This window comes from Phalaenopsis equestris, unplaced genomic scaffold (genome assembly GCF_001263595.1).
Source record: "Phalaenopsis equestris unplaced genomic scaffold, ASM126359v1 Scaffold000996, whole genome shotgun sequence".
Taxonomy (NCBI): Eukaryota; Viridiplantae; Streptophyta; class Magnoliopsida; order Asparagales; family Orchidaceae; genus Phalaenopsis; species Phalaenopsis equestris.
The window spans coordinates 58,035-85,364 of record NW_018165435.1 but is presented as its reverse complement, the minus strand read 5'-3'; the positions used below and the strand labels follow the sequence as shown (position 1 = coordinate 85,364).

At 34.4% G+C, this 27,330-nt stretch overlaps 2 protein-coding genes across 3 annotated transcripts in view; one reads left to right on the top strand and one right to left on the bottom strand.

The window, feature by feature from the left end:
- Positions 1 to 6,149: 6,149 nt before the first annotated feature.
- On the top strand, positions 6,150 to 9,536 carry LOC110032659 (dolichol-phosphate mannosyltransferase subunit 3). 2 transcript variants are annotated; one of them, XM_020736354.1, is made up of 5 exons: positions 6,236 to 6,323; positions 7,124 to 7,180; positions 8,795 to 8,923; positions 9,023 to 9,130; positions 9,367 to 9,536. In XM_020736354.1, the coding sequence occupies exons 3-5, from the start codon at positions 8,822 to 8,824 to the stop codon at positions 9,424 to 9,426; spliced, it is 270 nt and encodes an 89-aa protein (XP_020592013.1). In that variant the 5' UTR covers positions 6,236 to 6,323; positions 7,124 to 7,180; positions 8,795 to 8,821; the 3' UTR covers positions 9,427 to 9,536. The 2 variants fall into 2 exon arrangements, with proteins under 2 accessions (XP_020592014.1, XP_020592013.1); XM_020736355.1 differs by lacking the exon at positions 7,124 to 7,180 and having other exon boundaries at positions 6,150 to 6,323.
- A 494-nt stretch (positions 9,537 to 10,030) lies between these two features.
- Positions 10,031 to 27,330, bottom strand: part of LOC110032656 (WD repeat-containing protein 25) — a 51,311-nt gene continuing 34,011 nt past the window's right edge. Inside the window, exons 4-5 of the mRNA XM_020736352.1 lie at positions 13,406 to 13,953; positions 10,031 to 13,007 (exon numbers count right to left, since the gene is read on the bottom strand). Coding sequence (XP_020592011.1) covers positions 13,582 to 13,953 — 372 coding nt within the window. The 3' untranslated portion in view covers positions 10,031 to 13,007; positions 13,406 to 13,581. The remainder of the gene's footprint in view (positions 13,008 to 13,405; positions 13,954 to 27,330) is intronic.

Sequence of the window (27,330 nt, the reverse complement as noted above, 5' to 3'; positions counted from 1 at the left end):
TGCTAAATAAATCCTACATACATGAAAATCAAAATTGGAAAACAAAAATTTTATAAAAGTCCACAGTTAATTACTTGGATCGTGGTTAAGATTGTCCTCCATAGATTATAGGGTTGGTAGCTCTTACTCAAGGTTGGGAAGCACACAGTCCAGCTCTGAGCCCCCCACCTTTACCAATGTCTTACACCCAGTCTCGGTCTTCTATATGTGACTACAAGTTTTCTTTTAGTTGCTTGTGTTTTATTACGACTCTTTTTCTGATTTTTTTTTTCATATCAGATGCTTTTGTTTACTTTCTTGTAGTTTATTTAAGTTTTTTGTAAATATATTATATTTTATGATACTAACCATGCAGCGGTAGCAGAAGCCTAGATACATATTTATTTTATGTACTGCATTCTCTTTTTATTTACTTTACTCACTTTATTTTTTAGTACCTTTTATTTATCATTTTAATTTTTCACAATTTACCTTACTTGGCATGCAAACCAAAATCAAAACAACAACAAAACTTGACATACTGCAAAACCATAAAAGCTTGAATTGCGGAACTACTGCGACAGCGAAGGCTTCAGAGCCAACTTCGTGGGCAGCTCGTTCAAGACCTTTCTTTAGTTTAAATAACAATCCTTAGGATTCTGAGGCTACTTTTATGACATAAAACATCTCTCATTCTTGGGGTCCTGTATAGTCCCGATATGCAACTTGTCCCAACCTGTTTTTGGATTCTGAGGTAGTCACTTAACATAAAATCTTCTATCTTTCTAGGTTTTTTGTGTAAATCATCATTACACAAATCTAAGTCCTATTTAATAAAATTGGCAAGAGTTAACGTAAATTAATATCATCCTAAATTGAGCTAAACATTAGGATAGTTTGGGAGATTACCAAAACCTATCATGGACCTTTAATCTATCCTACTTTTCTTTCTTTAATTCTTAAAATAAAATATTTCATCTTTGAACCAATCCCTATTGGAAATTTCACAATCATGTTCGTTGAAATCCTTCCTTTTGAATTCATGAAAACAAAAGATTCCTGATTTTTATCGAGAGTTTTCATAAGTGATCTGTTCGTTTAAGATGTAATTAACTATAGGGGCTTGCCCTTATAGAGAACTTAAAAGAATACAGACTTAAAATAAACCCTATTTAATTCCCAGACCGAATAGAGGAATATGTTGGTCATCATGCAAACTTGCAGATCAAACGGAAATCATTTATTTTTATAGTTTATTTAATTAAGCTTATTATCAAGTGTTGTATTACCTTTCAGGGTAGTACATCACTCGTTGTTAACTCGATTATTCAAAGTGTAGGAATCAATGAGATCATTTTGACCCCATTTTCTTCAAATTAAAATACCTAATTTATAGTTATTATATTATGCTAAATTAAACAGCATTCAGGCGTACGGCGACCGAAAGTCTTGTAATCAACACATCGCTCTCACTGGAGAACTTCACAACACCATCAACTTCTTGTACCATAGGTGATGGCAAAGCACTAATAGCTTCTTGTGTTGCCCCTTTGATTGAAAAGTTTGGTGCCCCAACAGAAACTTGAGCAGATGGATTGATGGTCAGTCGTCTAAATGTACCCCTGATTAGTATCGAGGAATGACTCAAACAACCTCACCTGATCCGCCGGTGTGGCTATTTTTCTTTTTTGAGTAGTGATTTTCTTCTTATTCTTTTCACCTTTTGGGTGATACCAGTCCTTCAGTTTTCCAAAGGTGGCGAGAGCATTTACAAGATGGGGGACATTAGTCAAAGGACTTGATACATTCTCAATGATAGCAATTGAAAGCCAATTGATTCAGACTAGAAGAGATACAAAACAAATATGAAGTTCTAGAGTCCCGTCGTGCCCTATTTGTAAGAAACAAGGGCATATAAGTCTAGGGAGTTCAATTGGTAAATCATTAATTAGAAAAAAAAATGTTATCTAATTTTGCATTAAATTTTCTTATTCTTATTGCAACATTATTTTGTAGAGATTGGAACAAAGGAGGGCCCATCAACAAAAGACAAAGATGTCCATTAATCCGGTTGAATGTAGCCATCTCAACCAAAACCGAAGGACATCAAGCTAGAAGAATGACAAAGGGATGTCCGATGGATCCAAATCCAAACCAATTGGACTAAAATAAGATAAATAAGCATCAGAGCCAACTATAAAAAGCCAACCGAAGGCAGTAACACATCTTTCGGTAGATCCAATGAGAGGAAAGATATAGTTCCTTAATATCTTTAGTCATCCCATGGACAGACTCCTCATCGAGAGATTATTGCGTGCGGACACCGCATGCATCTCTGCATGCGGTGTCCGATCCTGGCCGTAGATCACGGTGATCTACGACCAGAATTATTTCTGTTTTTTTTATAAAAAAAATAAAAAATTTAGGTGGGCCTCACCGAAATACATCGGGACCGTTGATCAGGTGATCTACGGTCCGGATCGGGCACCGCACCAAGCTGCGTGCGGTGGCCGATCCGTATGGAATAATTTTTCCATAGGAAGAATAACATCAGGGATCAAGAACTGATAATATAGTTGATAAGGTTGTTAACCATCCAACTTCGAGCCGAGCTGGGGTCGGCTCAAAATCAACTGCTAAAAAAATTTGATATAAAATTGACTCATAGCTTGGCTCATTTATTTCGATTCAATCTCGATTTAGGCTAAGATTTGAATCAATTTTTAAGCGATCAACTATCTTCGAGCTAAAGTTGCTAAATTCACAGTCCTAACATAATTGGGATTATTAACAAATCATGTGTATTTACATACTTGAAATTCAAATTTGAATACTTTACGTGCACTACTTGTTTTTTTTTTTATGGACTTACATATTTACCGTCGAAAATTTCATTCAGATATATGTTACATAATTTTTATGAATTTACAAGTCTAATATTTGAAATTTGACAATCTTTTTATGTCGTTCAAGCATGTCTGAGGATTTAGATATTCCTACACACCATTTAAGATTTATGAGTTGTGTATGTGATATGATAATTTGTCTTAAAAGGGTGTTACATGGATAAGTAGCGCAATAATGTATTTTTGATTTAAATAATTACATAAATTTTAAAAATACATAGCTTGGTGAAAAAAAATCATAAAAATAAAATAAAAATACCCCTAAACTCAAAAAACACATACAGACAAAAAAAAAAAATAAAAAAAATAGAAATTATATTTTAAGTATTAAAATAATAATAATAATAATTAAAAATTAAAAAAAATATAAATATATCTTTAAAAAAATCACAAAAATTGTCCTCATTAAAGAAAATCACTTTAAAACACTGTCATAAAATTTTCAAAGTAAAAAAAATGTGTTTGAAATGCCTATGTGTATTTTTCTATAATATTATTAATTTTTTCTTAAATTAATTATAATAATTAAAATATAAATCGTAAAAATATAAAATTTGGCCTGGTGAGTTCTCTGAGGTCATGGTCACTTAGAAAAAAAATGAAATTTTAATTAAAATAAAAAAGTTTATTTTTGAGCATTTGAAAATAATTAAAATAAAAAAAAATCACAAAAACACATAATATCTCAAAATATCACCAAAGTTTTGTTAATCAAGAACAGTAACTTAAAAAATAAATCCCTGAATTTTTAAAGACCCAAAAATATATTTTGAATACTTAAAACTATTTTTCAATGTATTTATAATTATTCACTAAAATAATTATAATAAATAAAATAAAAATAAAAAAAAACATACAAAATTGAGTTTCTTGAACTCCTTTATAAGATTTTAGATATTTTATAGGACATTCAAGTCTATCATGATTTATTGAAGTAACTCATCCTCACAACACAATAATTAAACATAACATAACAAATGAATTCCTTAAGGACTCACCAAGATATGATTCAGAACCCGATAATTAACACAAATCAATAGAAATACCTCAAACTACTTATCCTACATTAATGACCCAATGCCCAATGATTTGAGTCTTCTCTAAGACATTTAAATCCTTGTGAGCAATTGAATGATCAGGCTTATGTAAGTTTGAGGTCTAGGTGGATAGGGCAACGACGATAATGCTTATATGTGCTTAAACAAGGGATACGATGTAGGATTATCAGAATAATAACTCTTACCTCAAGGACTCCTGATAAGGGGAGAGAATAAGAACCGATGATACTTTTCACCAACACTTAGTGAGACTGTTGTCACTGACACTCTTAGGTTGCTAGTAGTCTTAGTTTGATTAGGATAATTAACCCGTGGACTGTATTACCTTACGAAATATTTTAAAACAAAATTTTCTTTGCAACAAAAATACATTTTTCTTGCTAAATAACTCCTACATGCATGAAAATCAAAATTGGAAAACAAAAATTTTATAAAAGTCTACGGTAAATCACTTGGATCAAGGTTAGGACTGCCCTCCGTAGATTATCAGGTTGGTAGCTCTTACTCAAGTTTGGGAATCACACAATCCTGCTCTGAGCCCCCTGCCTTTACCAATGTCTTACACCCATTACCATTCTTTCATATGTGACTACAAGTTTTATTTTACTTGCTTGTGTTTTTTTTATGACTCGTTGTCTGACCTTTTTCCAGCACCAGATGCTTTTGCGTACTTTCTTGTAGTTTATTTAAATTTTCTGCAAATATATTATACTTTATGATACTAAACATGCAGCAGTAGCATAAACCTAGATACACATTTATTTTATGATTGCATTCTCTTTTTATTTACTTTACTGCACTTTATTTTTTATTTTTTACATTTTATTTATCCGCAATTTACCTTACTTGGCATGCAAACCAAAATCGAAACCAAAACCTAAGCAAAACAAAACCCAAAACAACAACAAAACTCAACATACACACTGCGAAACTATAAAACATTGAACTGCGGAACTATTGCGACAGTAAGGACTTCAGAGCCAACTTCATGGGCAGCTCGTTCAAACCTTTCTTTAGTTTAAATAACAATACTTATGATTCCGATGCTGTTTTTTATGACATAAAACCTCTATTTTTGTTAGACTCCTGCAGAGTCCTGATATGCAGCATGTCCTAACTTGTTTTATGTTTATGAGATAGTCACTTGACGTAAAACCTTTTATCTTTCTAGGTTTTTTTGTGTAAATCATTATTATACAAATCTAAGACCTAATTAATAAAACTGACAATAGTTAACTTAAATTAATATCATCATAAATTGAGTCAAACATTATGATAGTTTGGGAGATTACCAAGAACCTATTCTGGACCTTTAATCTCCTATATTTTTCTTCCTTTGATTCTTAAAATAAAATATTTCACCTTTGAACCAATTCCTATTGGAAATTTCACAATCATGTTCATTGAAAACCTATCATTTTGAATTTCATGAAAACAAAAGATTCCTGATGTTTATCGAGAGTTTTCTTAAGTGATCCGTTCGCTTAAGATGTAATTAACTATAGAGGCTTGTCATCATAGGGAACTTAAGAACCCATACTTAAAATAAACTCTATTTTACTCCCATATCGAATAAGGAAATATGTCAGTCATCATGCAAACTTGCAGATCAAACGGAAGCCATTTATTTCTATAATTTATTTAATTGAGTTTATTATCAATTAATGTATTATCTTTCAGGGTGGTACATTACACTTTGTTATCTCGATTATTCAACTTGTAGGAATCAATGAGACCAGTTTGACTACATTTTCTTCAAAGTAAAATACATAATTTCTAAATACTATATTGCACTAAATTAAACCGCACCCAGCCGTATGACGACCGGCAAAGTTTATTTCATTAATTGATATTTTGTCAACAATTTTATACATTCTAATCAAAATAGAATAATATTTTAATTAATTATTAATCAATTATTTGTTAAATTAATTCCATGTGAAATTTTTATATAATTAAAATTTAAGGTGCTATTTACAAATCAACCCCCCAATTTACATATCATACTTCTCATTTTTATCAAATTTTCAATAATTTGAGGGTGGCACAACTAATACATCAATCCGGTTATTATCAATCTTTTCTGGGGTCTCTATGTAATTATCCCTTAAATTTAATTGTATTAAATTGAAATATTAATTAATTATTAATAACACTTTCATTACTTCTAAATTTCTCTTCATCTCCTCCGTCCCGCAAGCCCTAATTCAGCTTGCCGGCGAACGCAGCGACGGGGTTTCGAAGGAGCTGCTGTTCGGCGACGCTGCTCGGAGCTGGATGGTTGCCGAGGAGTGACTGTGTGTCCGAAACCCTAGTCTTTTTCCCCCTTTCGCTCCTATCCGAAACCCTCGCAAGGAAGTCGCAACGGGAGCTTCCGAAGGTGTATATTTCTCCTGCCCTTTTTCCCCATTCCGGCGTTTCAGTTCGCTAAATCATGTAAATTCGCCGAACACCAGGATTTACTAAATCCGTGATTTAGGGCAAAGCGGAGGAAAAACTGGATTAAGATTCTGCAGGATTTTAAGTTGCCATTTTGGCCATTTGGCAGAACATAGGTTAAATCCCACTTAAATTCTGCCCCTGAGGGATAAAACTTAGATCTAAACCCTCTATCTTAGTTAGCCATGAAAAATCATGTTCGGTGGAGGTGAATAATCGGTTTTTATATATAAATGGGATTTGTAATAATCGATGTAGTGATCGTATTATAAATACACGTTTTATGTGTGGCGACATGAATTGTGGTGAGATGATTTGGTAAGAGATGATTTGGTAATTAATGTATGAATATGCGATAATCCCTTAGCAGAATTAAGATTGCTTTTGCAAAGATAACTATATTACTAATTCAGAAGAAGGGAAGTTTAGTTTTGTATTGCAATGGATTTTAGCATTCTATTGCTTGGATTGTCATTTTTCATGCATGGTTTATGAACTCTATAAAATGTTTACTGTTGCTGAATAGTTTTTGTTTCTTGTTGTTCTTGCTATATCAAATTCTTTTTAGTCAAAATAGTAATTGAAACAATTTGATATAACATTTCTTCTCAGTTATTTCATATTGTTGATTATATTGTGTGCCTTCTTCATCATATATGTCTTAGAAAGTTGCTTTTACCCACTGATTTTATTCTTGCAAATTCATAATTGTTGATTTTGTTTTGTTTTTTCTTTTTTCAGGCTACTAGTTAGGCAACCTTGTGAAATGATTAGTAGATTCTTCTTGTACTTGAGAAGGTGATTAACGTTCTAAAGTTATTTATTTGATTTAATAGTAGTTTATATATATCCTCTTAGAGGAATAGTTGTAATAACCGGATTTAAATTACTTTTATTGAATAGTTTTTGCATGAATGCCACCTAATTTTATATGTTTCGAGGATGTGTTTTTGTGAATTTATGTTATTTTGACCGATTGTATTTATTGGATTAAATTTTAACTTATTAACTCATACATATCTAATTAGTTATGGTTAAAATCTTGCATTCTCGATGGGAGGGTCGAGATTGTTAATAATTTTTTGAAGTGTTTTGCGTTTGTAATGCATATTGTTTGTTTTGTGGACGTGGTAATAACTAAACTTTTCAACAACATGATATTAACTTTGGATATCATTTGCCATGGATTTAAAGAAAAATAAATAACGTAATAACATTTATATTCACCCAAGAAATCACAAATCAGAGAAAAATTAGTCGGAAATCACAAATCAAAGAAAAATTAGTCGTCAAATGTCTCATTTGGTTCTTGGTATTTAGAAAACATGTTTTAGGGGATAATTCATTTTGAGTGTGAGCTGAAGTTATAATTTTTTAGAGAATTTAGAGAAGGTTTATGGAGTTTAAAATCAATGTTAGCCCCTATCTACATCTAATCAAATAATAATTGAACAAACTTCATCATTTTCAATAGCAACGATTTTTATTCAGTTAAAACAGAAAAATGTGCCCTAATAATATTTCCTAATTTGGAATAATTTTCACCTATATCTATATATCTAGAAGATCTCAAACACTTAGATGTGGAAGTTTCTTTCTCTTGGGATAAAGAGACTAGTCCATTAAACAAGACTTTAAACTTGTCAAGTAATTGTGTTAGATTCCACTCAGGTTGTTTAAATCAATATAATGCTTCACTTGTCCTTCTTCTTTATGACATTTTGCAATTTATCCGGGATGAATTATTTGGCCAACAATTAACTTGTTAACATTTACCATATCAATATGTGGCTTTCATTTTTCTATAAGAAATAGGAAGTTTAATCCATGAAAAAAAAAATTGGGGCATGCATATAAACAACACACAAATCTTATGTTTTTACACAACTAATATCTAAAATTTCATATTTATATGCACAGCGTGGTTTCTTTCATATCATATCTAGAGTACCACAAGTACCTTTTCATTGATGGGATTGCACCAAACATTGTAAATGTAAATATAAAAAATTAATTTTACATGTGTAAAAACAGAAGAGTTTCATGGCATGTATTTTGCCTGAGAATCATAAGTTGCTATGTAGCTGTATTTTGTTAAGCTTTTGATTGAAAGCTAAGTTTGCTCTCATGAAATTTCGGTTGTTTTTTTAAAGTTGTAAGCTTTCTGACTCAATTAATTCAGTCCTTGTCGGATTATTTTATTTATTTATTGGGGAATTTACATGCATATCACAAATCCTATGTTTTTACATATCTAACACCAAAACTTTGCTTTTTTTTTTTGTTTATACACTCAAATATTTAATATCACACCAAAAATACCACTCTAAACCTTTTAAAGCTTAAGATAAAGTGGTATAAATATCAAAATTAAGTGTATATATGTAAATCTTCTTTATTTATTATCTGCAGATTGTAGTGAAGACAAGTTACCGTGAAATGAAGCATATCTTAAAGATTTTGGGTTTACTTTTGACCATATCTGCAGTCTGGATTGGGCTATTGCAGGCATCAATTGTCCCAAGTAGCTATGCATGGCTGGTCAGTTTCAGCTCTATGTTTTTGAATCATTTTATTGAATATTCGAACTTTATACACTCCCAAATATTGCTTTATTATGTTTCATTAATTGTATTACAGCTTCCAGTATATTTGATCGTTTCGTTGGGGTGCTATGGTCTTCTAATGGTGGGAGTTGGTTTGATGTTCTTCCCAACTTGCCCTCAAGAAGCTCAATTGTTGCATAAGGTTATTTGGATAATAGTTTAGTTTACATTTTTATCCATATGCTTATTTTTTTAATTTTTTTTTCAATTATTTAGAAGCATTTGTGGTAGAATTGTTAAAATCCAGGATATTCTGATCAAAATTTATTCAAGGTGGATTTTGAAATCATTTCTTTTGCTTTAAGATTTGTGCAATATCATTACAATTTGAGCTAATTAGAGCTTTATGTGATTAAACTATTGTGCATTTGGATGCAGGATATTGCAGAAGCGAAGCAATTTCTGAAGAATCAAGGACTTGATCTCGGAGCCATTTAGTTTAAAATATGGTTTTTTTTTTTCTAAGTGAGGCTAATTATTGTGGGATTAACAAATTTTGTTTTGTTAAATTCAGTCTTCAGAACTTATGAATTTTGACTCGTGGAAAATATTGCGTCTGGAATCTGGACTTGAGCTGCGTCTAGACAACAAACGCGATGCATGAGGAGGTCGTTTTTCTTTTCTTTCCTTCACGTCCTCCATTCATCGCGTCCATTGATATTTTTTCTATGTAAATTTGCGCGTGCGTCAAGGCAATTTTTTTATAACTATTATCTCAATTTTCTTTGGGGAGGGCTTTTACACACACCACAATGCTTATATATTTGCATTTCTAACGCTTAAATTTATATATTTACTAATATTGCATAAAACAATATCATTATTATCATTTTTAAAGTGAAATATGTGAAATTTATACATTAAAATGTTATGAAATGTAATTATCAAATTTAATGTGGTCAGATTTTTAAATACATGGGAATTGTGTGGTAGGTGTGTAAATTTTATAAAGATAAACTAAAGGCAGCAAGGTAGGATGAACTCCAAAGGGAATAAAGTAAAAATATTAATCAATTGAGATTCCACACTACACCTGCGCGGGATGTCAGAGTAGCTGAAATGTTATCACAGCAAATTGGAGTGGGTGTGTTTAGATGAATACCAAATTCTGCAACAAGACAACCAAAACATATCAATTGTTGTGGCAGCGAGAGCACCGTATTTCGTCTCCGAGCAATCGTATTTTGCTTATTGACATTACAAGATATGGGAGCATTACAAGGATGGATGCAGTAACCCGTGGTAAATTTTCTGTTTAGGGTTTAATCGGCATCTCCCATTGGAGGTTGCAAATTGAATTTGTTGGTGGCTTTGAGATGCTTAAGTAGGTGATTCAAGAGATGGAAGTGATGATCTGACGACAAATGCATGTGCTGGCATAGTTGATTCGCCGCAAAAATGATGACCGGTCTAGTGATGGTAAGGTATTCGAGAGACCGCGTGAGTTGTCTGTAGTGTAGGATTGTGAAACGGCTTACTGTTCAGGGAGATGTAGGTTTCTTGAGAGGAAGGGGTTTGCTTACCAGCGTGCAATCATCCACTCTGGCACTATGTAGGATATGCGAGAGATATTGCGTTTAGGTAAGAAACCAGGAGTTGGGAGATCGGTGAGCTTGAATTCCAGAGAAAGCATGAGATGGGACCCATATGTTTGAGCTGAAAGGTGCCCCCCAGTTGAGACATGGTTGTTGTATTATTGCTTGTGATCAACATATCGACTACATAGATGAGAACAAAGAGATTGGTATTGCCATGACTGTAGAGGAGTAAGGAGGGATCAAATTTGTTAGTGGTGATGCCTTATTCGATGAAGAACTTGGAAAGCATATGAAACCACTCCCGGCTCTTGTTTGAGAACATAAAGAGCTTTATGAAGTAGGCACACTCCATTTATGAACTTAAATGTCTATGCTTTCATTCAACCACTCCATGTTGTTTCGGAGTATGAGGGCAAGAATATTGATGAATGGTGTCATTGTTGCGCATAAAATTATTTAATTCAGTGTAAGTATATTCTCCTCCACTATCAGTTCTCAAAATTTTCACTCTTGTTGAATTGGGTTTGAAGAATTGTTTTGTGATTATGAAGTTTGTGTGGTTTTAGATTTTGTAGTCATTTGGTAAACCCAACAAAAGCGAGACATATCATCAACAAAGGAAATGTAATATTTATAACCATAGGTAAAGGTAATCGGGGATGGACTTCATACATCGGAATGAACAAGTTCTAACTACTTATATCTATGCTTCCTAGTATAACCAAATGATTGCCTATGAGACTTGGTAACATGACACGTGTCACATATAGGTAATCTAGAGGAAATATTGAGATGTTGAGCTTTGGCAATGGTGTTGAGAATTTCTTGATGAGATGCCTCAAACGCTTATGCCATAGGTTGGAGGTGGCTGATTTTTGAAGAATGGCGGAGAAAGCGAAAATGGAATAAAATCCATGAGAGCTAGGTCCTTGAAAAAGAACTTGGTTGGTCTGGGGATCAATGATGGAATGTTGGATGTGTTAAATGAAACAATGTTTTTTTTTATCATTGATTAGTTGATGAATGAAAAGAAGATGTGTGATAGAGAAGAAGAATATTGATCTGAGGTAAATGAAGCTTATGGTGTGGTGTAGGGAGAAGGCCATAGCTCATCCGCTTAATTGGAAGGGCTTGGCCATTGCCCCTGATGATTTGTTCATTGCTGGAGCAAGAACTCGGATCTTGAAGCTTAGTGAGATCTGATGTTCGGTGGGCGGTAGCACTGGATTCCAACAACCAGTCATCTAGCTGAGCAGTGAGGGCTTGCGAGGAGGTAGGGGAGTGTATTCCAGATTTGCCTGGTGCAACACGTTGAGACAGAGTGTCCTACTTTGTGACAGATTTGGCAAACTGTTGTAGATCTGGAAGTTGATCTACCACCCTTCATTCCTCCTCTACCTCTCTAAGCATTGCCACGACCTCTCCCCTTCAAATAGGAGTCGGTGCGCCCCTTGAAAGCAATAAGGGCTAGTTGTGGATCATTGGGTGCATTATGCTTAGCAGTTTAGGTGGCATAGTTAATATCCTTGCTGCATAGTAACGAATATAAGTCATCCGCATGAATCGGTTGCAGTTGAGTGCAAATGACGGTTTTACAGGATTGAAAGGTGGGTGGTAAGCTATTGAGGATGTGAAGGATCATATCTTCTGGATCAATTTTTGCACCTGCTGCTGAAATATTATCCATGAGTGCTTTAATCTCCAAGAGCTATTGGGTCATCGTGTTGTTCTTCATTGTGATATGATGAAGTTCGTTCTTCAGTTGAATCACTCATGACCTGCTGGTGGGCTGAAACCTTCTTTCAATAGTGTGTCAAATATCAGCAGAGGTTTGAAGATGAAGAACATAGGGAAGGATTGTTGCTGAAAATGTTAAATAGAGGGCTGCCGTGCCGAAAATGTTGAATAGAGGGCAGCCAATAAATTTTGATCGGTATGGATCCATGCTGCAAAACTAGGATTCGTCACCATGGGGCTACTATTTTCGGAGAGGAACTCCTTCGGGTAAAATAGAGGAACCATCCAGAAAACCAAGAAACCCGTTGGCTGTAAAGATCCTCAAAATCTGAGCTCTCCAAATAGAATAGTTTTCAGCTTTCAATTGGTTTTGAAAGCAGAAGTTTTAAAGAGGGAGAAGCATTGATATTCAGTAGGGAAGCTGATAGCAGATTTGAGATTGCCAAGTCCTCTATTTCACTGAGAGATTCAGACAGAAAGAAATCTACAGAACTAGAGATAAGAAACCTGGAAGTTCTTCAATGGTGTGAACCAGCTTCGATGGTAGACTGCAAGGGAGTTTCCGACGCTGGATGAGAAGAGACAGATGCCAGATAGATATATACAAACAGGTATTTATATAATGCAAAAGGAATAAAGTAAGGATATAAATCAGTTGAATTTCCCCACTACAGCTGCGCAGGATGTCGGAGTAGTGGAATGCCAAACCGAGACAAGCGGGCAAAGTGTAAAACGCATAAAATGCTGTATACACAGTAAAGAAACTAATGAATACCCCTAATTTGTGAGGGGCGATAAAAATAATAAAAATTAAAATAAATTAAATTAATTACTCTTAAAATAATATTTTATGTTATATTTAAATTTAAATACAATGATATTAATACTATCATATTTGGCTTCTAAAAGCATTTGAAGTGAGCACAAATTAAAAACTAGCATACATGAAGTACTAAAAAATTAGTATAAATGTGCAAAACCACTAGGCCTTGACATTTTTACCATTGTATAGTACAAATGATAAAGAGACTACTACTAATAATAAAATAAATTAATTACACTTAAATAGTATTATGCATTATTTTTAAAATTTGAAAAATAATTATATCAATGCTATTATTGTTGGCTTTTAAATTGCTTACCCGCGATATAGCAGTTGAAGGCATAGTGTCCCATCATGATGTCGGTCCAAGTTCGAATTGCACATATCGACCTTTCAGCTCACATTTCCCGAAAAAAAAAACAATATATGCTTTTCAATTCACTACAAAAAAGAATATTTTTACAAGCAAAAAAAATGTAAAATAGAGTACATAAATCAGTCGAATACAGAGATTTCACCATCCCAACTGCACGCAGCAACTAAATTAGGCACCGAAGGATGAAAGGCAACATCAACGCATGGTTCCTCAAAGGCTTTTATTTTTCTAATAAGTTCTGAGGATGTATAATCATAAAAATATATAGATCCATCTGAGGAACCTGTAACTATCTCTTTCCCATCCAGGCTGAAATTACACTTGATAGGAAAGCCCCAGACTCCATGACTCTCATAGCGCCTGTATCTGTCCAATCTGAACGGAGATTTGGCCGAGAAAATGGCTATGTAGTTCCCGTTTGATTGCGCGACGAAGCAGGAATCTGAGGGGTGGTATCTGATGCATGGGCATGTGAATGCTTCTGCATACACCTGAGAAAAAGAAGATTTGTATGTCTCACATAATTTTGAGGCATTTGCAAGTTTAACATGTATGTTTTGGTTTTTACAATCATATGATGATTTATGAAAAGATTTAGTTCAGGTTTAAGATGTTGGAAAAAGTGGTATTTTTTGAGGTGATGATAAAGATTTGAGTGTTTTTGGTGTTAGATGTGTAAATAGATAGAAATTGGGGTATACATGTGGATGTTGCAAAGAAAATATATATTTCATTTTAGGAAGATTTAAATACATACCACTCAATTCTTATGTATTTGAACGTCTAACAGCTAAACTTCAATTTTTATGTACGGGATACCTTTAATCGAGAGTTTTCTTGGACACCACTCAAGATATAATTAACCAAAAGGATATGTCCTTTTGAGAGTTGCTCTTGACCCTGGAACAAGCAAACAAACTTGAATCTCTGGTTATGGGTTTTTTTCATAGGTCTTTTTTGTGGATATATTCCAAGGCATTGTCAATTTGGATTTATACTGGGCAGTTCTACCATGGAAGCTAAACATTTATTGAGAAGTTTGATGGAGAAGTTTAGAGATAATAAGGAGAATCCACATTTAATTTTTATTGATTTAGAAAAAGCTTACGATAAGGTTTCAAGAGATATCCTTTGGAGAGTTCTTGAGAAGAAAGGTGTTGATATGACTTATATTCAAGTCATTAAAGATATGTACTAAAGTTGTTACTTGTGTTCGAACTGAAGGAGGATTAACCCAATATTTTCCTATTTTTGTTGGATTACATTAAGGATCAGCTTTAAGCCCATATCCTTTTTCTTTAGTTATGGATGGTCTTACTGGACATTTACAGGGGGATGTACCTTGGTGTATGCTTTTCGCTGATGATATCCTTCTCGTGGATAAGACCGGAGAAAAAATTCAGGAAAAACTTGAATTATGGAGGTCTCCATTGGAGTCTAAATGCCTTCATTTGAATAGAGTTAAAACTGAATACATGAAATGTAATTTTAGTAGTAGTAGCTTTAGTGACAAAAGTGTGACTTTGGGTGATCAAATTATTAAAAAGTGTGAACGATTTAGATATCTCGGGTCTGTTGTTCAAAGCAATGATGATATAGATTGGGATGTTAATAGTAGAATTCAAATTGGTTGGTTGAAGTGGAGATATGCTTCGGGCCTTTTGTGTGATAGAAAAGTACCGCTTAGATTGAAAAAAAAAAATTAATAAAACGGTGGTGAGACCTGCAATGCTTTATGAGGTGGAATGTTGGCCTTTAAAAGAGAAGCATTAATACTAAGTTAAGTGTTGCCGAGATGAGAATGATTAGGTGAATGAGTGGCTTTACAATTAGAAACAAAATGTGAAATGAATATATCCGTGATAGGGTTGGTGTGGCTTCCATGGAGCGAGCTCCTGTGACAGACAAAATTAGAGAAAGTCGTCTTAATTTGGTTGGTCACATTAAGGGTTGACCATCTGATGATCTGATTAGAAGAGTAGATGCTTTAGTTTCGACTTATGTTAAGAAAGACAGAGTAAACCTAGGAAGACTTGGACTTATTATATAAAAAATGATCTTAACTTAATAGAACTAAATGAAAATATGACACTAAATAGGACGCAATGGAGAAAAAGGATTCATGTAGCCGACCCCACGTAGTGGGATTAAGGCTTTGTTGTTGTTGTTGTTGTTGTTGTTGTAGTATGCTATCTAAACTTCAATTTTTATGTGCATGCTATCTTACCTATGCATGAAAAGATGCATTTCACGTTTTAAAATTTAAAATGGTCATATATTATATGTAATATGAAATATTGAGGTGGTATTCACATAAGAAATAAACTTTAGGTGTAAGATAAGTAAATACAAAGAAATTGGGTGGTATGTAAATAAATGCCTCTTCTTTTTATCTGGGAATGCCTTTTATTAGAGAGATTTACAAACATACCACCCAATTCCTATGTATTAACATATCAACCACCCAAACTTTAATTTTTACATACATATTACTCAATCTAATGCCGAAAAACATATGACTCAGGTGGTTTGTACGTAAAAATTGAAGTTGGGTAGTTAATATGTTAATATATAGGAATTGCGTGGTACACATGTAAAGACCCCTTTTTATTAAAACTTCCTTGTTGCTTTTGAAAAAATTTATGTTGTGGGAAAGTTTTTTTTATAAAAAAATTGTTTGTGATGACAGATACAAGAAAACTGTTATCACAACCGTTTTTCTATATATTTTTTTGATAGGAGTTCCACTAGTTTTACAGAAAGATTGTCATGGAGTTGGTTGAAAAAAACGTCAAGGGCTCCAATAGGTTTATTTGGTACAGCTTACACTGAAATGGTACTTTTTAACTTTGTGTGAAATAAAAGCATATTAGTCTTCCCATAAAATAACGAGTTGATTCGTAAGTCAGTTCATATGTTTACAAAGCCATTACAACAAGAAGTGTTGCATGCAAAGTGAAAAATATCTAAGCACTTTTTGTAACTAAATGAAAATTGTTCTTCAAAAAGTTTAGCAGGAGAAAGATACACCGAATCGAAATATAGCCATCCCAACTAGAGATAAAACAAGCTCAAGAAAAAGCGTAAATAGAACAAAATAAGTCTGGCAAAATATACAAGGCAATTTATTCCAAAGACTCCAGATTCAGAAATAGACATCTTCTAATCACTTTATTTCCTCTCATAAAATAAGTTGTCAAATCCCAGATTTTTTAAGAACATAGGTAGACTGAAGATAAATTTTTAAAGAACAGGGATCTACAAGTGGAGATATAAAGAGTTTAAAGAAGCAAAGTCATGAGGATTCTAGTTTTAAAGCTAATCTGATGCACAACAGAACCTATTGATCGGATGCTCCCTCAGAGGAGGGAAGCTCAAAAATGTTGGAAGATATGAAAAACGTTGCAAAGATAAATCAGTTGGAGCAGATGAGATCTGCACCAGGAAAGTTGGAGGCGACACTGGAAATTTATAAAACTAAAATGAGGAAACTATGCAAAGTTAAACATAAAATGGCTTTCTACAATAAAGGCAACCCACTATAGTAATGCCATTACGGCTTGAACCGCTGAGGAATAGTTGGTTGGTCATCAAATCCTTGAGAATAAAATCATAAGCACTAAATTCAAGTGAGTACATATTGTCCTTTCTAAGTTGTTGGACTGAAAGTAAAATATGAGGCCGTTGGGTAACATGAGAAATGGATGATAGAAGAAGTTTATGGGAGGGAGCTAGAAGGAGTCCATTGCTTGAGAGAATAATGGGTAGAGTTTTATTCTTGTCAAGAGTGACTTGGTCTATACCATGAGAAGGAGTTAAGTGAGAGATCTGATTAGCATCAAATTGTATTTTGTCATATTTTGAGTACTCATGATGATATTATAAACCTCATATTTTAGCTGAATTAAATGAGAATATCCACACATAAATCTAAATTAAGAAAATAGATGCTGGATTTTGGTCTGAGAAGAGCCGAGAAAAATATTGGGAATCACTTTTAGTAAAGCAATCTTCATTGATGATGGTGGTGGTGGGGTAGGGAGTAGATCCATCAAGAAATCCGTCAAAACCATTTGTCCGACCGAAACAACTTGAGAAGTTGCGCTTTCCATGTAAGATGATTATCAACAAATAAGATGTGCTTGCATGGTATTTTTTATGTTATCGACCAGGAATTTTAACTAAGAAGGTAGAGGAGTATTACTTAAGATGATAGACTAGTTGTGCTCGAAGCTTAGGATGGTGGTAGTTGTCACGACCCGGCCCAGGACTTGGAGTTAACCAAGATGAAAATGGATGGTAGAAATCAATTATCTATTATTTAAATCTATTACTAACAATTTAATATTCAAATAATACATGAAAGAGCAATTAAAGAAAACAGTTAAAATTAGCAAGTGAAAATTTGTACTTTTCTATTTGTTCTTCTCGTCTTCTATACATATTTTATCTTCTTCTGTTCATCTTATTCAAATGTTTAAAACCAAAAAGTCATATTGAAGTAGTATAATAAGTTATCTAAGGATAACACAGGAATAATCACACTATTAAACTATAGTAATCAAAAGAAAAGAGACAATATATGTGTCTATAAGAAATCTTATAATATGCTGATTTTTCATATTTATTTATAAACAATCTTATATATATTTATAAGAAACGTGATATATGTTTATAAGCAATTGAAGATACGTTCATAAGTAATATTATATATGCTAATACATGCATCAATAACCTTGACTAAATGAACATACGCTAATATTTTATATGCATTTATATTAACTTTACTTTTAGTTTATACGTCACATACACATCTGTCTCTGTGAGGATCATCGTCAACAAACCTAACACACCCTTGGTCGATATTGCCCCGTTGACACAGTGATTAGCGATTTACACATTGAAATTGTCTAAGGTGGAAATGTCCTTACCAGTCCCTGACTGATATTATTCCGTCGGTAAAACGGTTAATAATATAATCATTACAATTATCTCGCCCCTAGTTGATATTATCTCGTCGACATAGCGGTTAGTGAACTAATCATCACAATTGTCTGGGGTGGTAGAAGTAATCTACACAAGCAGGTATACTGGTGTTCCCTGCCTGTACCATCAAGGGTGAAATCGTCTTCTGAACATGCACATGCAATCATTCACGTATAAATTATTTCATTCTTCATACATAAATTATTTTGAGACCTTTTTATGGATCCACTAACATGCATATTTATTCGGTTGTACAACTATTCATCAGACATATCTTTCATATCATTCATATATCTATCTCATACATATCTCTTACTCATATCTATCTCATGCATATCTCTTACTTATATCTATCTCATGAATATCTCTTACTCATATCCTACATGTCTATCTTACATTGTCTATCTAAATATCATTTATCTCATGCATTCACGTCTTTTCCTGTTATGTTTATCATGCATATATTTCTTATCCAAGAACATGAAAAATCTGATTAAACTAGGGCAATCATGAAGTCAAACATATAATCTAAAATAAAGAAGATTACTGAAATTTAAAAATACAATTACTCACCTCGGCGACTACACTAGATTCTTGATATTCGATAACTGGTTGGACGTTGCGGTAACTTCTATATTGAGCTCAATGACCTATAAAACACAATATTAAACTTTACAAATTAAGTAATTTCCGTAAATTGAATTTGTTTTTCCTGAATTAGCATAAGATTATGTTACTTGAAGTTTATGGAGTCGTCCCACGACGATCTTTTACATGCTTGCTTCTAAATCGCCGTCTCAGGTAACTAACCTGAAATCTTAAACGAATTTGAAATTCATAATATCTTAAGTCATTAGGTAATTTTGCTTAAAATATCATTAATTTGCCAAAACATCTTAAACGGCTTTCTCGGCAACTAGCCGTTCTCCAAAGCTGTCAAATTTACTTTATATCACCTCCAACCACACCTCTCCTACGCTGATATCATGTTGGAACGTTAATAGAAGCTCGCAAAAAACTTTTGATGCTTCCGACACACAATTGGTGCCTCCAACAACTACCATAAATGAGAGAAGCATGAAAAATGAGCCAAACTTCAATTCGGACAGGTGAGGAAGAAATTGAAAGCTTCAAATATCATGAAAAGGAGATTCACACCCTAAGATTTCACCCCGAAGCTCTAAATCCTGAGTTGCGGCCATCCCAAGTGTTGCTTGGTTCGACAGATCATGGCCCTTGCACTATAACAAGGGAGAGGGGACCAGGCCGCCGTTTATTAGGCATCACTCGCCCCTTATGCTCGCGTGTGCCTACTACGATCACAGCTCCTCGCAGAAGCTTCTGCCGAACAAAATCAAGAGGGAGAGCCTGCGAACAAAATCGAGATGGGGAGAGGAATTTCGAATGCTCTGGAGCCCTATTCGACCACACGAAGTAAAAGGGGCGTATGTCGGTGGAGAATAGTGAACATGCGGAACATTAATGAGGGATTAAGGATTAACTATGTTTTAATTAAAATAATTAAACTTATAACATCAAAATTTTAAATTTCTCAATCCGTTCATGATATATATACAATGTTTTTTATGGAATTGATCGATTTATTGTGTAAAATTTAGTAAAATCGTTTCGATTGAAATCCGATGGATCCAAAATTTGGGGTATATTTTCAATCGCACAATTTTTAACCAAATTTCTAAAAAATTGGTTATTACAGTAGTAGAAGGAGAAAAATTATCCATTAGAAAAAGAAAAAAAATATAAAAGGAACAAAATTAGAAAGTGAGCAATAAAGCGTTAAGTTCTGAATCATGATAAAACTAAACTTTTCAATAGAAAATAGCAAAAATGGAGAGAGTTTTATGGAAGAAAAGACTAATAGTAAGGCCCCTATGTCTTAGCAAAAGAAACCCCCTTTATACAATACAAGTTGTGCAGTTAGAGATGGCAGAGATATATTTTGCACAAAGTGACGGAGTGAACCAATGATAATAATTATATACTGTTATCACTTCCTTCAACCCCAAAACCAGAAACTATTGCTCAGATTCGCATGAGTGGCAATGAGTTTGATATTGGGAGTAAAACAAAGATTAAAGTGGAGGGTGTCTTCACCTATTAGGATACAATTTCAAGTTAATAATTGTCCATGTGCTAGTATTAGGCACTCAGCTAAGATCCTCCATTTATTAGTCTTTAGACTAAATATTAGCCTTCAACTTTCACTCTAACAAGCGGTATCAAACCTGAAGGGTTGGATGGAACAAGTGGTTTTATGGTGATTCTAATATGGTCAAACTCAAATAAAGTACGGAAATTTACATGCATAGCACACAATTCTTACGTATTTACATACCCACAACTAAACTTTCATATTTATGTACATAGCACTCTGGTGCTTTAAACCTATGCATGAAAAGGTGTATTCACTTTTAAAAAGTGACAATAATGTTATTTTTGATGTGATATTAAAGATTTGAGTGTTATGGTGTAAATATGAATGTTTAGGTGTGAGATATATAAATATATAAGAATTGTGCGCTATGTATGTAAATGCCCCAATAAAATTTAAGAGCATTTGACTACCACACAAACACCATGTGGTTGAATGGATTCCAAGCATACAAAACTTTAAATATAAAAAAGCATCCTAATGAAGAGAGTGGTGGTGGATGTGGCCTTCATGCAAGAAAAAAATTCCTAAAAGCACATAAAAAATGAAGCAATAATTGAATTTCTAAATGCTATAAGTGGCCCTAACACATAGTTAAACTTTTCTGTTAATGGATTTCAATTTACTATTTATATTGGGATCAACTTAGGCCCCAACGTTTCACATTCCTAATAACCGTCTCTTCTCCAATCCCAAATCACAAACCATTGTTTTTTGGAGGAGGATGGGACTTCGCTTGTTGAAATTAAACTCCGATGGGACAGAGCCAAATGATTACGGTAAAAACTTGGCCAAAAATTATATCTACGCTGAAGGAATTTAGCTTATAGGAAAAATTGAGATATATCTACTCCCAACAAAAGTGGAATACAAAAATCAAACCTCAATGCTATACGCTCAAATTTCCTTCGCTTCAACTCTCAAGGAGTACAATTTAAAAAAAAAACCAGTGCTCTAAAAATATGCATTTAAGTTGTATAGCAAGTCGTCACAATCATGTGATAGAAATCTTTGGGTTTGATATCAAAAGTATCATATTAAGCACTAATTTTTATGCAATTATTTATTCTAATTTTCATTAGTTGATTCATTTTATTTATCATTTCTGTTTTTTAAGGACATGAAAATGAAGATCGTCGAGAAGGGTAGCATTAGTTTTTTTTTTTTGGTTGGCATAATTTCATTTCCGATTTCATATCGATTATTGGATGCAAAAATTTTGGTAAATTACATTATATCTTATTGTTCAAAGTAGGGGTGTAAATGAGCCGATTCGGCTCGTGAGCCGGCTCAAGCTCGACCTGTTAATGAGCTTACAAGCTGAGCTTTTCAATCCATGAGCTCAACCTCTTACAAGCCAAGCTTATCGGGCCCTAAGCTCGGGCTCAAGGCGAGCCAACTGCTACCACTACGAGCTCAAGCTCACAATTTGACAAATGATTCGAGCTCGAGCTCGAGCTTGACTCAACTCACAACTCATTTACAACCCTAGTTTGGAGTATTTAGGAATTATTCTTTAAGTCATGTTAGAAAATTCCAACGCATTCGACATTTTTAACAATCAAAGCTTTTCGCTTAAATGCTTCTATAGTAGTTCAAAATGATTACTCAAAATATATCTACTCGGACATTCTTACAGATGTAAGCCTCATTCTTTGTAATTCATTAGCTCGACACAAAGCTACTAAGCCCATTTAGAAAATCTATAACTTGACATTAGGTTGTCTTGACTACATGATAAGGTCACAAAACACACCATTTTAGCCAATACATAAATAGAGTAATAAGCCCCACCCCAATTAGAATTGGGGCTTCATATGTAGATGTAAAATTTGACCCAACTTATATGCAGGCTAATTCCAATGCTAGCAAACCTTAAAATCAACAACCAAAACTAACTAAAACTCATATTCATTCACCCTGATCTGCAAGAGATATTTAAGAGAAAACAACCCATGATTGCTAATCAACTTATCCAAATGTTACAACTTGTGACCCCTAACAAATGATTTCCACACAATGACCCTTAACCGTTCGTCCATAAGACGATGATTTTGAGTTCATAAATGCTAGACATCACAGGAAAATATTTGAAACTCAAATGTTGAAACTAAGAGATCTTAATCAAGTCTTCCTTCATTCCTCAACTATCCCCCTAATAATTGAAACTCAAATGTTGAGCCTAAGTCTGATTGGCGCAGTTTATATATGCGTTCGATGTTTTTGGAACGCAGGGGTGGCGTTTGTAAAACATGTTCGGGTCAGCGGTGGAAATACGCGCGTAAGAGTTTATACTATTACCTGTTGCTTCGTTCGCCGCTCCGAGCCCTCTGCGTTCCGCGTTTAGGGATGGATTATTACTCCAATGCCCTCTTCGATCCCGTCTCGCCCCCTTCGATCCCGTCTTGTCGTCGTTGCCCTATATCTGCGATCAGACTCCCCTAATCTCGTCTCTGCTCCTTGATTCCATTTGTGATTGGAATCTTCGATCCCGTGCACCCCTCTGCTCGAAAGTCCTTTTAAATTTCTTAGAAATTTTTGTAGGTATTGTTCGTCTGAAATTTTTTAACTGTTAGTAAATGTTGTGATAGTTGCGCGGGATCGTTCGTATGAAATTTTTTAAGTGTTGGGAAATGCCTGTGATCTCGTCTCTGCTCCTCGTTCGTCTGGAATTTTTTAACCTGAAATTTTTCTTCAAAACATTGCCTGGGATCGTGGTCGAAATTTTTTAGCTGTTGGGAAATGCTGTCATATGAAAGATTTGTTTTTCTTCAAAACGTTGCCTGAGATCCTCATTTTGGCATTGTTGGAATGCAAAGATGTTCCTTTTGGGTGAAATGTTGTTTGGCTGATCTTTATTTGGCATTGTTGAATGTTGTCATATGAAAGATCAGTCAAACGTTGTTTGTCTGATCTTTATTTTGGCATTGTTGGAATGGAATGCAGTGAAATTTTTTCTATTGTGGCAAGTTTTTGAATTGCATATAATCCAGAGATGTTCTTTTTGGGTGGGTGATTTTGGCATTGTTGGAATGCGTTAGAACAATCCTATACATGGAATAGCATATAGCATATATCACATTGTTGGTTGCATTGTTGGTTGTAACGACTGCTCTATCAATTAAGTGCAATAGCTGCAATATGTGGTTGACAGTATTTGTTGTAGTGTCTGGTTTAATAGCTGCATTGGATGAGCTGCAGAAAGTTATATTAGTTGATAGTTTTTTCGGGTTAGCTGTCTATACTGGTTACTAGATGCAGAAAGTTTTATTGGCTTTAGAAGTTTGAACTGGTTACTAGCTGCAGAAATTAAAGATGGAAGGTTTTGATGCATCAGCTTATATTGTTGTTTCCGGTTTTACCAATTTGATAGTTATGTGTTGTTGTTTCCGGTTTTGATGCAAAAATTTTTCGGAGTCTTGGTTTTAGGAATTTCTGCAGCTTGTATACTTGAGAGCATGTTGTGGTAAGCTTACATATTTGAGAGCTTATTTGTAGCTATGTAATCTTACAAATTTGTTTAATAAAACTTTCGTGGATTGTCTTTTGTGGATGTAGGTCATTGGTCGAATCACATAAATCTCTTGTTTACCGTTTTTTTTTTTGATAAATTGGAATGTTGTGGAAATGATGTTGGTTGTCGATGTTTATTTATAATATGTTCTTTTAATTTTAAATTGTAAAATATAATTTCATAAGTTGTGAAATTGAAATGGATGAAGTTGGACTATTTTTTTTACACATTTAGCAAATACTTATTTTCCTTTGTTCCATAGAGTTCAATGTCTAAAACGTCTGAAAGGGGTCCCTCTCAATGTGGGATAAAGAAGTTACAATATATTTTATGATCTATGTATTATTAAGGAAATTGAACTGAGGAACAAAATTGAGTCAGAGTTCGAGAAAAAATGGACATAATGTTTAAGGGGGTTGTCGCGACTGGAAAGAATTCATTCAACCCAAGTGAAATGAGATTTTCAGGAATACCAGATGACTTGCCACCTGAACAGGTCATAGTTGATGATGAAGGGCCTAGTATTAACTAAAAGGAGATTGGAGAGTCCAGTTCCATGTCCAAGAGTTCTAGGCTTGGCAGGAGGACGAAAGAGAAGGATAGTTTCTTTAAAAGCTCATTTCATGAACTAATTGCTGCTTTTTCAGCTCCACCTCCCCCTGACAGCACCATTTGGGACTGCGTTGCCATTTTAGACACTATTCTAGAAGTAGTTGTTAATATACGCTTTCAGGCAAAATGTGTTAAAAAACTTGAGGACCCTACTCATAGGCAAATGCTCATGGCCCTACGGCCCGAACTGCACCTTGAATATTTACGTGTTTTAGTAGAAGAATGAGATTGTTTTGTAAAAACCTGTCAGTAGATGTATTTCATTTTATGTACTTCATTTCCGGATATTTTGTATTTCATTTGATGTAATTCATTTTCTCATGCTTGGAATTTTATTTTATGTACTCCACTATAAGAACGACGTAAAAGAATGACATGGGCTGCAACAATAGCGATATTATTGTTGGAATATTACAGCTCCAGCACTAGACGGATACCACACATGACGTCCTCATATGTTGGGGACAGATAGGTGGGCGAAATGCTTGTTGGACATCCAATAAGGTTCAGTAGCATTTTTCGAATAAGTGCACCTATTTTTATGGATCTTCTACATGACTTATGATGCAACCACAATCTCCAAGGTTCTTCTAGAATGACCACGAGAGAGGTCTTGGCTATAACATTATATATTCTATCACAGAATGAATCAGTTAGAGGAGCTATGGACCGATTTCAGCATACCTCGGAAACAATTAGTCGATACTTCTACAAAGATATACAAGCACTTGTGAGCTTAACAGCGCAAAACATAAGTCATCCGATCTATCGTTCGCAACTATTCCTGAACAAATTGCTAATGATCCCCGTTACATGCCGTATTTCAAAGTAAGTTTGATTAGTTTGTTACTTTTACTTTAATACCTGTGGAATTGCTAACTATGAGTTACAGAACTGCATTGGAGCAATCGTGGTAAGCATGTGGATGTCCGACTACTGAGTCATGAAAGGATCGTGTATATTGCTCGGAATGTTAAAACTATCCAAAATATGATGGAAGTGTGCGACTTCAACATGTGTTTCACATTTGTAATGACAGGGTGGAAAGAAAGTGCACATGACAGTCGTCTTTTTTCCTATGCAACTAGGAATCGAACACAGTGTTTCCCTGACCCACCTCCAGGTTTGTTAATCTTAATTAAACATCTTGTTAATTACATTAACTATTTTTAATTAATATTGTCTTTCATAACAGGAAAGTATTATTTGATAGATGCTGGGTATCCGATGCTAAGGGGCTACCTGAAGTCCTATCCAGACATCAGACATCATATTCCTGATTTTGAGCGAGCAAGTGACACGATTCGTGACAAAAAAAGAAATGTTTAACAAACGACACTCCTCTTTACGGGGGGTTATTGAAAGAACATTTGGAGTGTAGAAGAAGAAATGAGTTATCCTACGTTATATGCCCTCGTATTCATTTCCCAAACATGTGCATATTATGGTGGCCACTATGGCACTTCACAACTTCATCCGACGACATCCCTCTCATTCAGATACAGACTTCGATATTGCTGATGATGATCCAATTATTGACTCCCTAAAACCTTCAGGATCTATAACTGATAATGAGATCGAGTCTACTGAATATGAAACTCAGGACGGTGAGGGTGCAACCGAGATGACTGCTCTGAGGGAGTCTATAGCAGATGCTATGTCAGCTAATCCAGTAAGTCTTTCTTTTCTTTGTATATATGTAGATCAATTTTTATGTGTATTTTATTTTTTTGGGATAAGTTCTGACATTCATTTTTTTTTATTTTTTTCGCAGTTATACAAACATGTCTTCTAGTATATCAGTTACAGACAGATATTTTGTGTTATTGTGGAATACTGTCTCTGTTGCTCACGTCACGTTACTCTCATAGCTTTGGGAGACAGTTCTACGGTTGTGCCAAGGGTGTTTCAGCTCGTTGTGGTTTCTTTCAGTGGACTGATAGTCCCACATATTACACTGCCAACAGTCATGAGAATTCGATGTTTTCCCAGGTTGATAGTGTAGATGAGGACAGACGTAACCAGAGTTTGAAATTAAATATTTTAATATTTTTCATTATAGTTGTACTTGTCTTTGTCTTTTTTTTATTTATTCTGGTACTCATGAGAGTGTGCGAACTGTATGTCATCTTTTGAAACTGATTTGTGATGATTAAATGCTTATGTACTACCAATAAACTATTCTGAATAGGCTGCTGTTGACCTCAATTTTTCGTGAGGTCTAGTATTCCTCGTAGGAGTTAGGATCTAGCCTTAGGGGTCTTCCTGCGACTATCTTAGAACCTTAGAAGTGGGACCCGTCTCGTTTTAGTTCGCCCCGCTTCCGTCCCTTTCTGGAGTTTCGCGCGTGTGGTATCAACTTCTAGCACTTAGAAGGACGAAACCAACATGAGGAAACCCAAAAGGGATTCCCTATAGGTACTTTCCGAGCCTTAGGGTGGCCTTCTGCACAATTCGCACTCTTGCGCGCACCAGCTTCACAATTCGGAGAGTCGACGTGTCCGATCTCCGCAATTCGCATTGTCTGCACCGTTATTTGCCGAGGGCTCGAGTAAACCACTTGTGACGATCGATCGCGGGTCA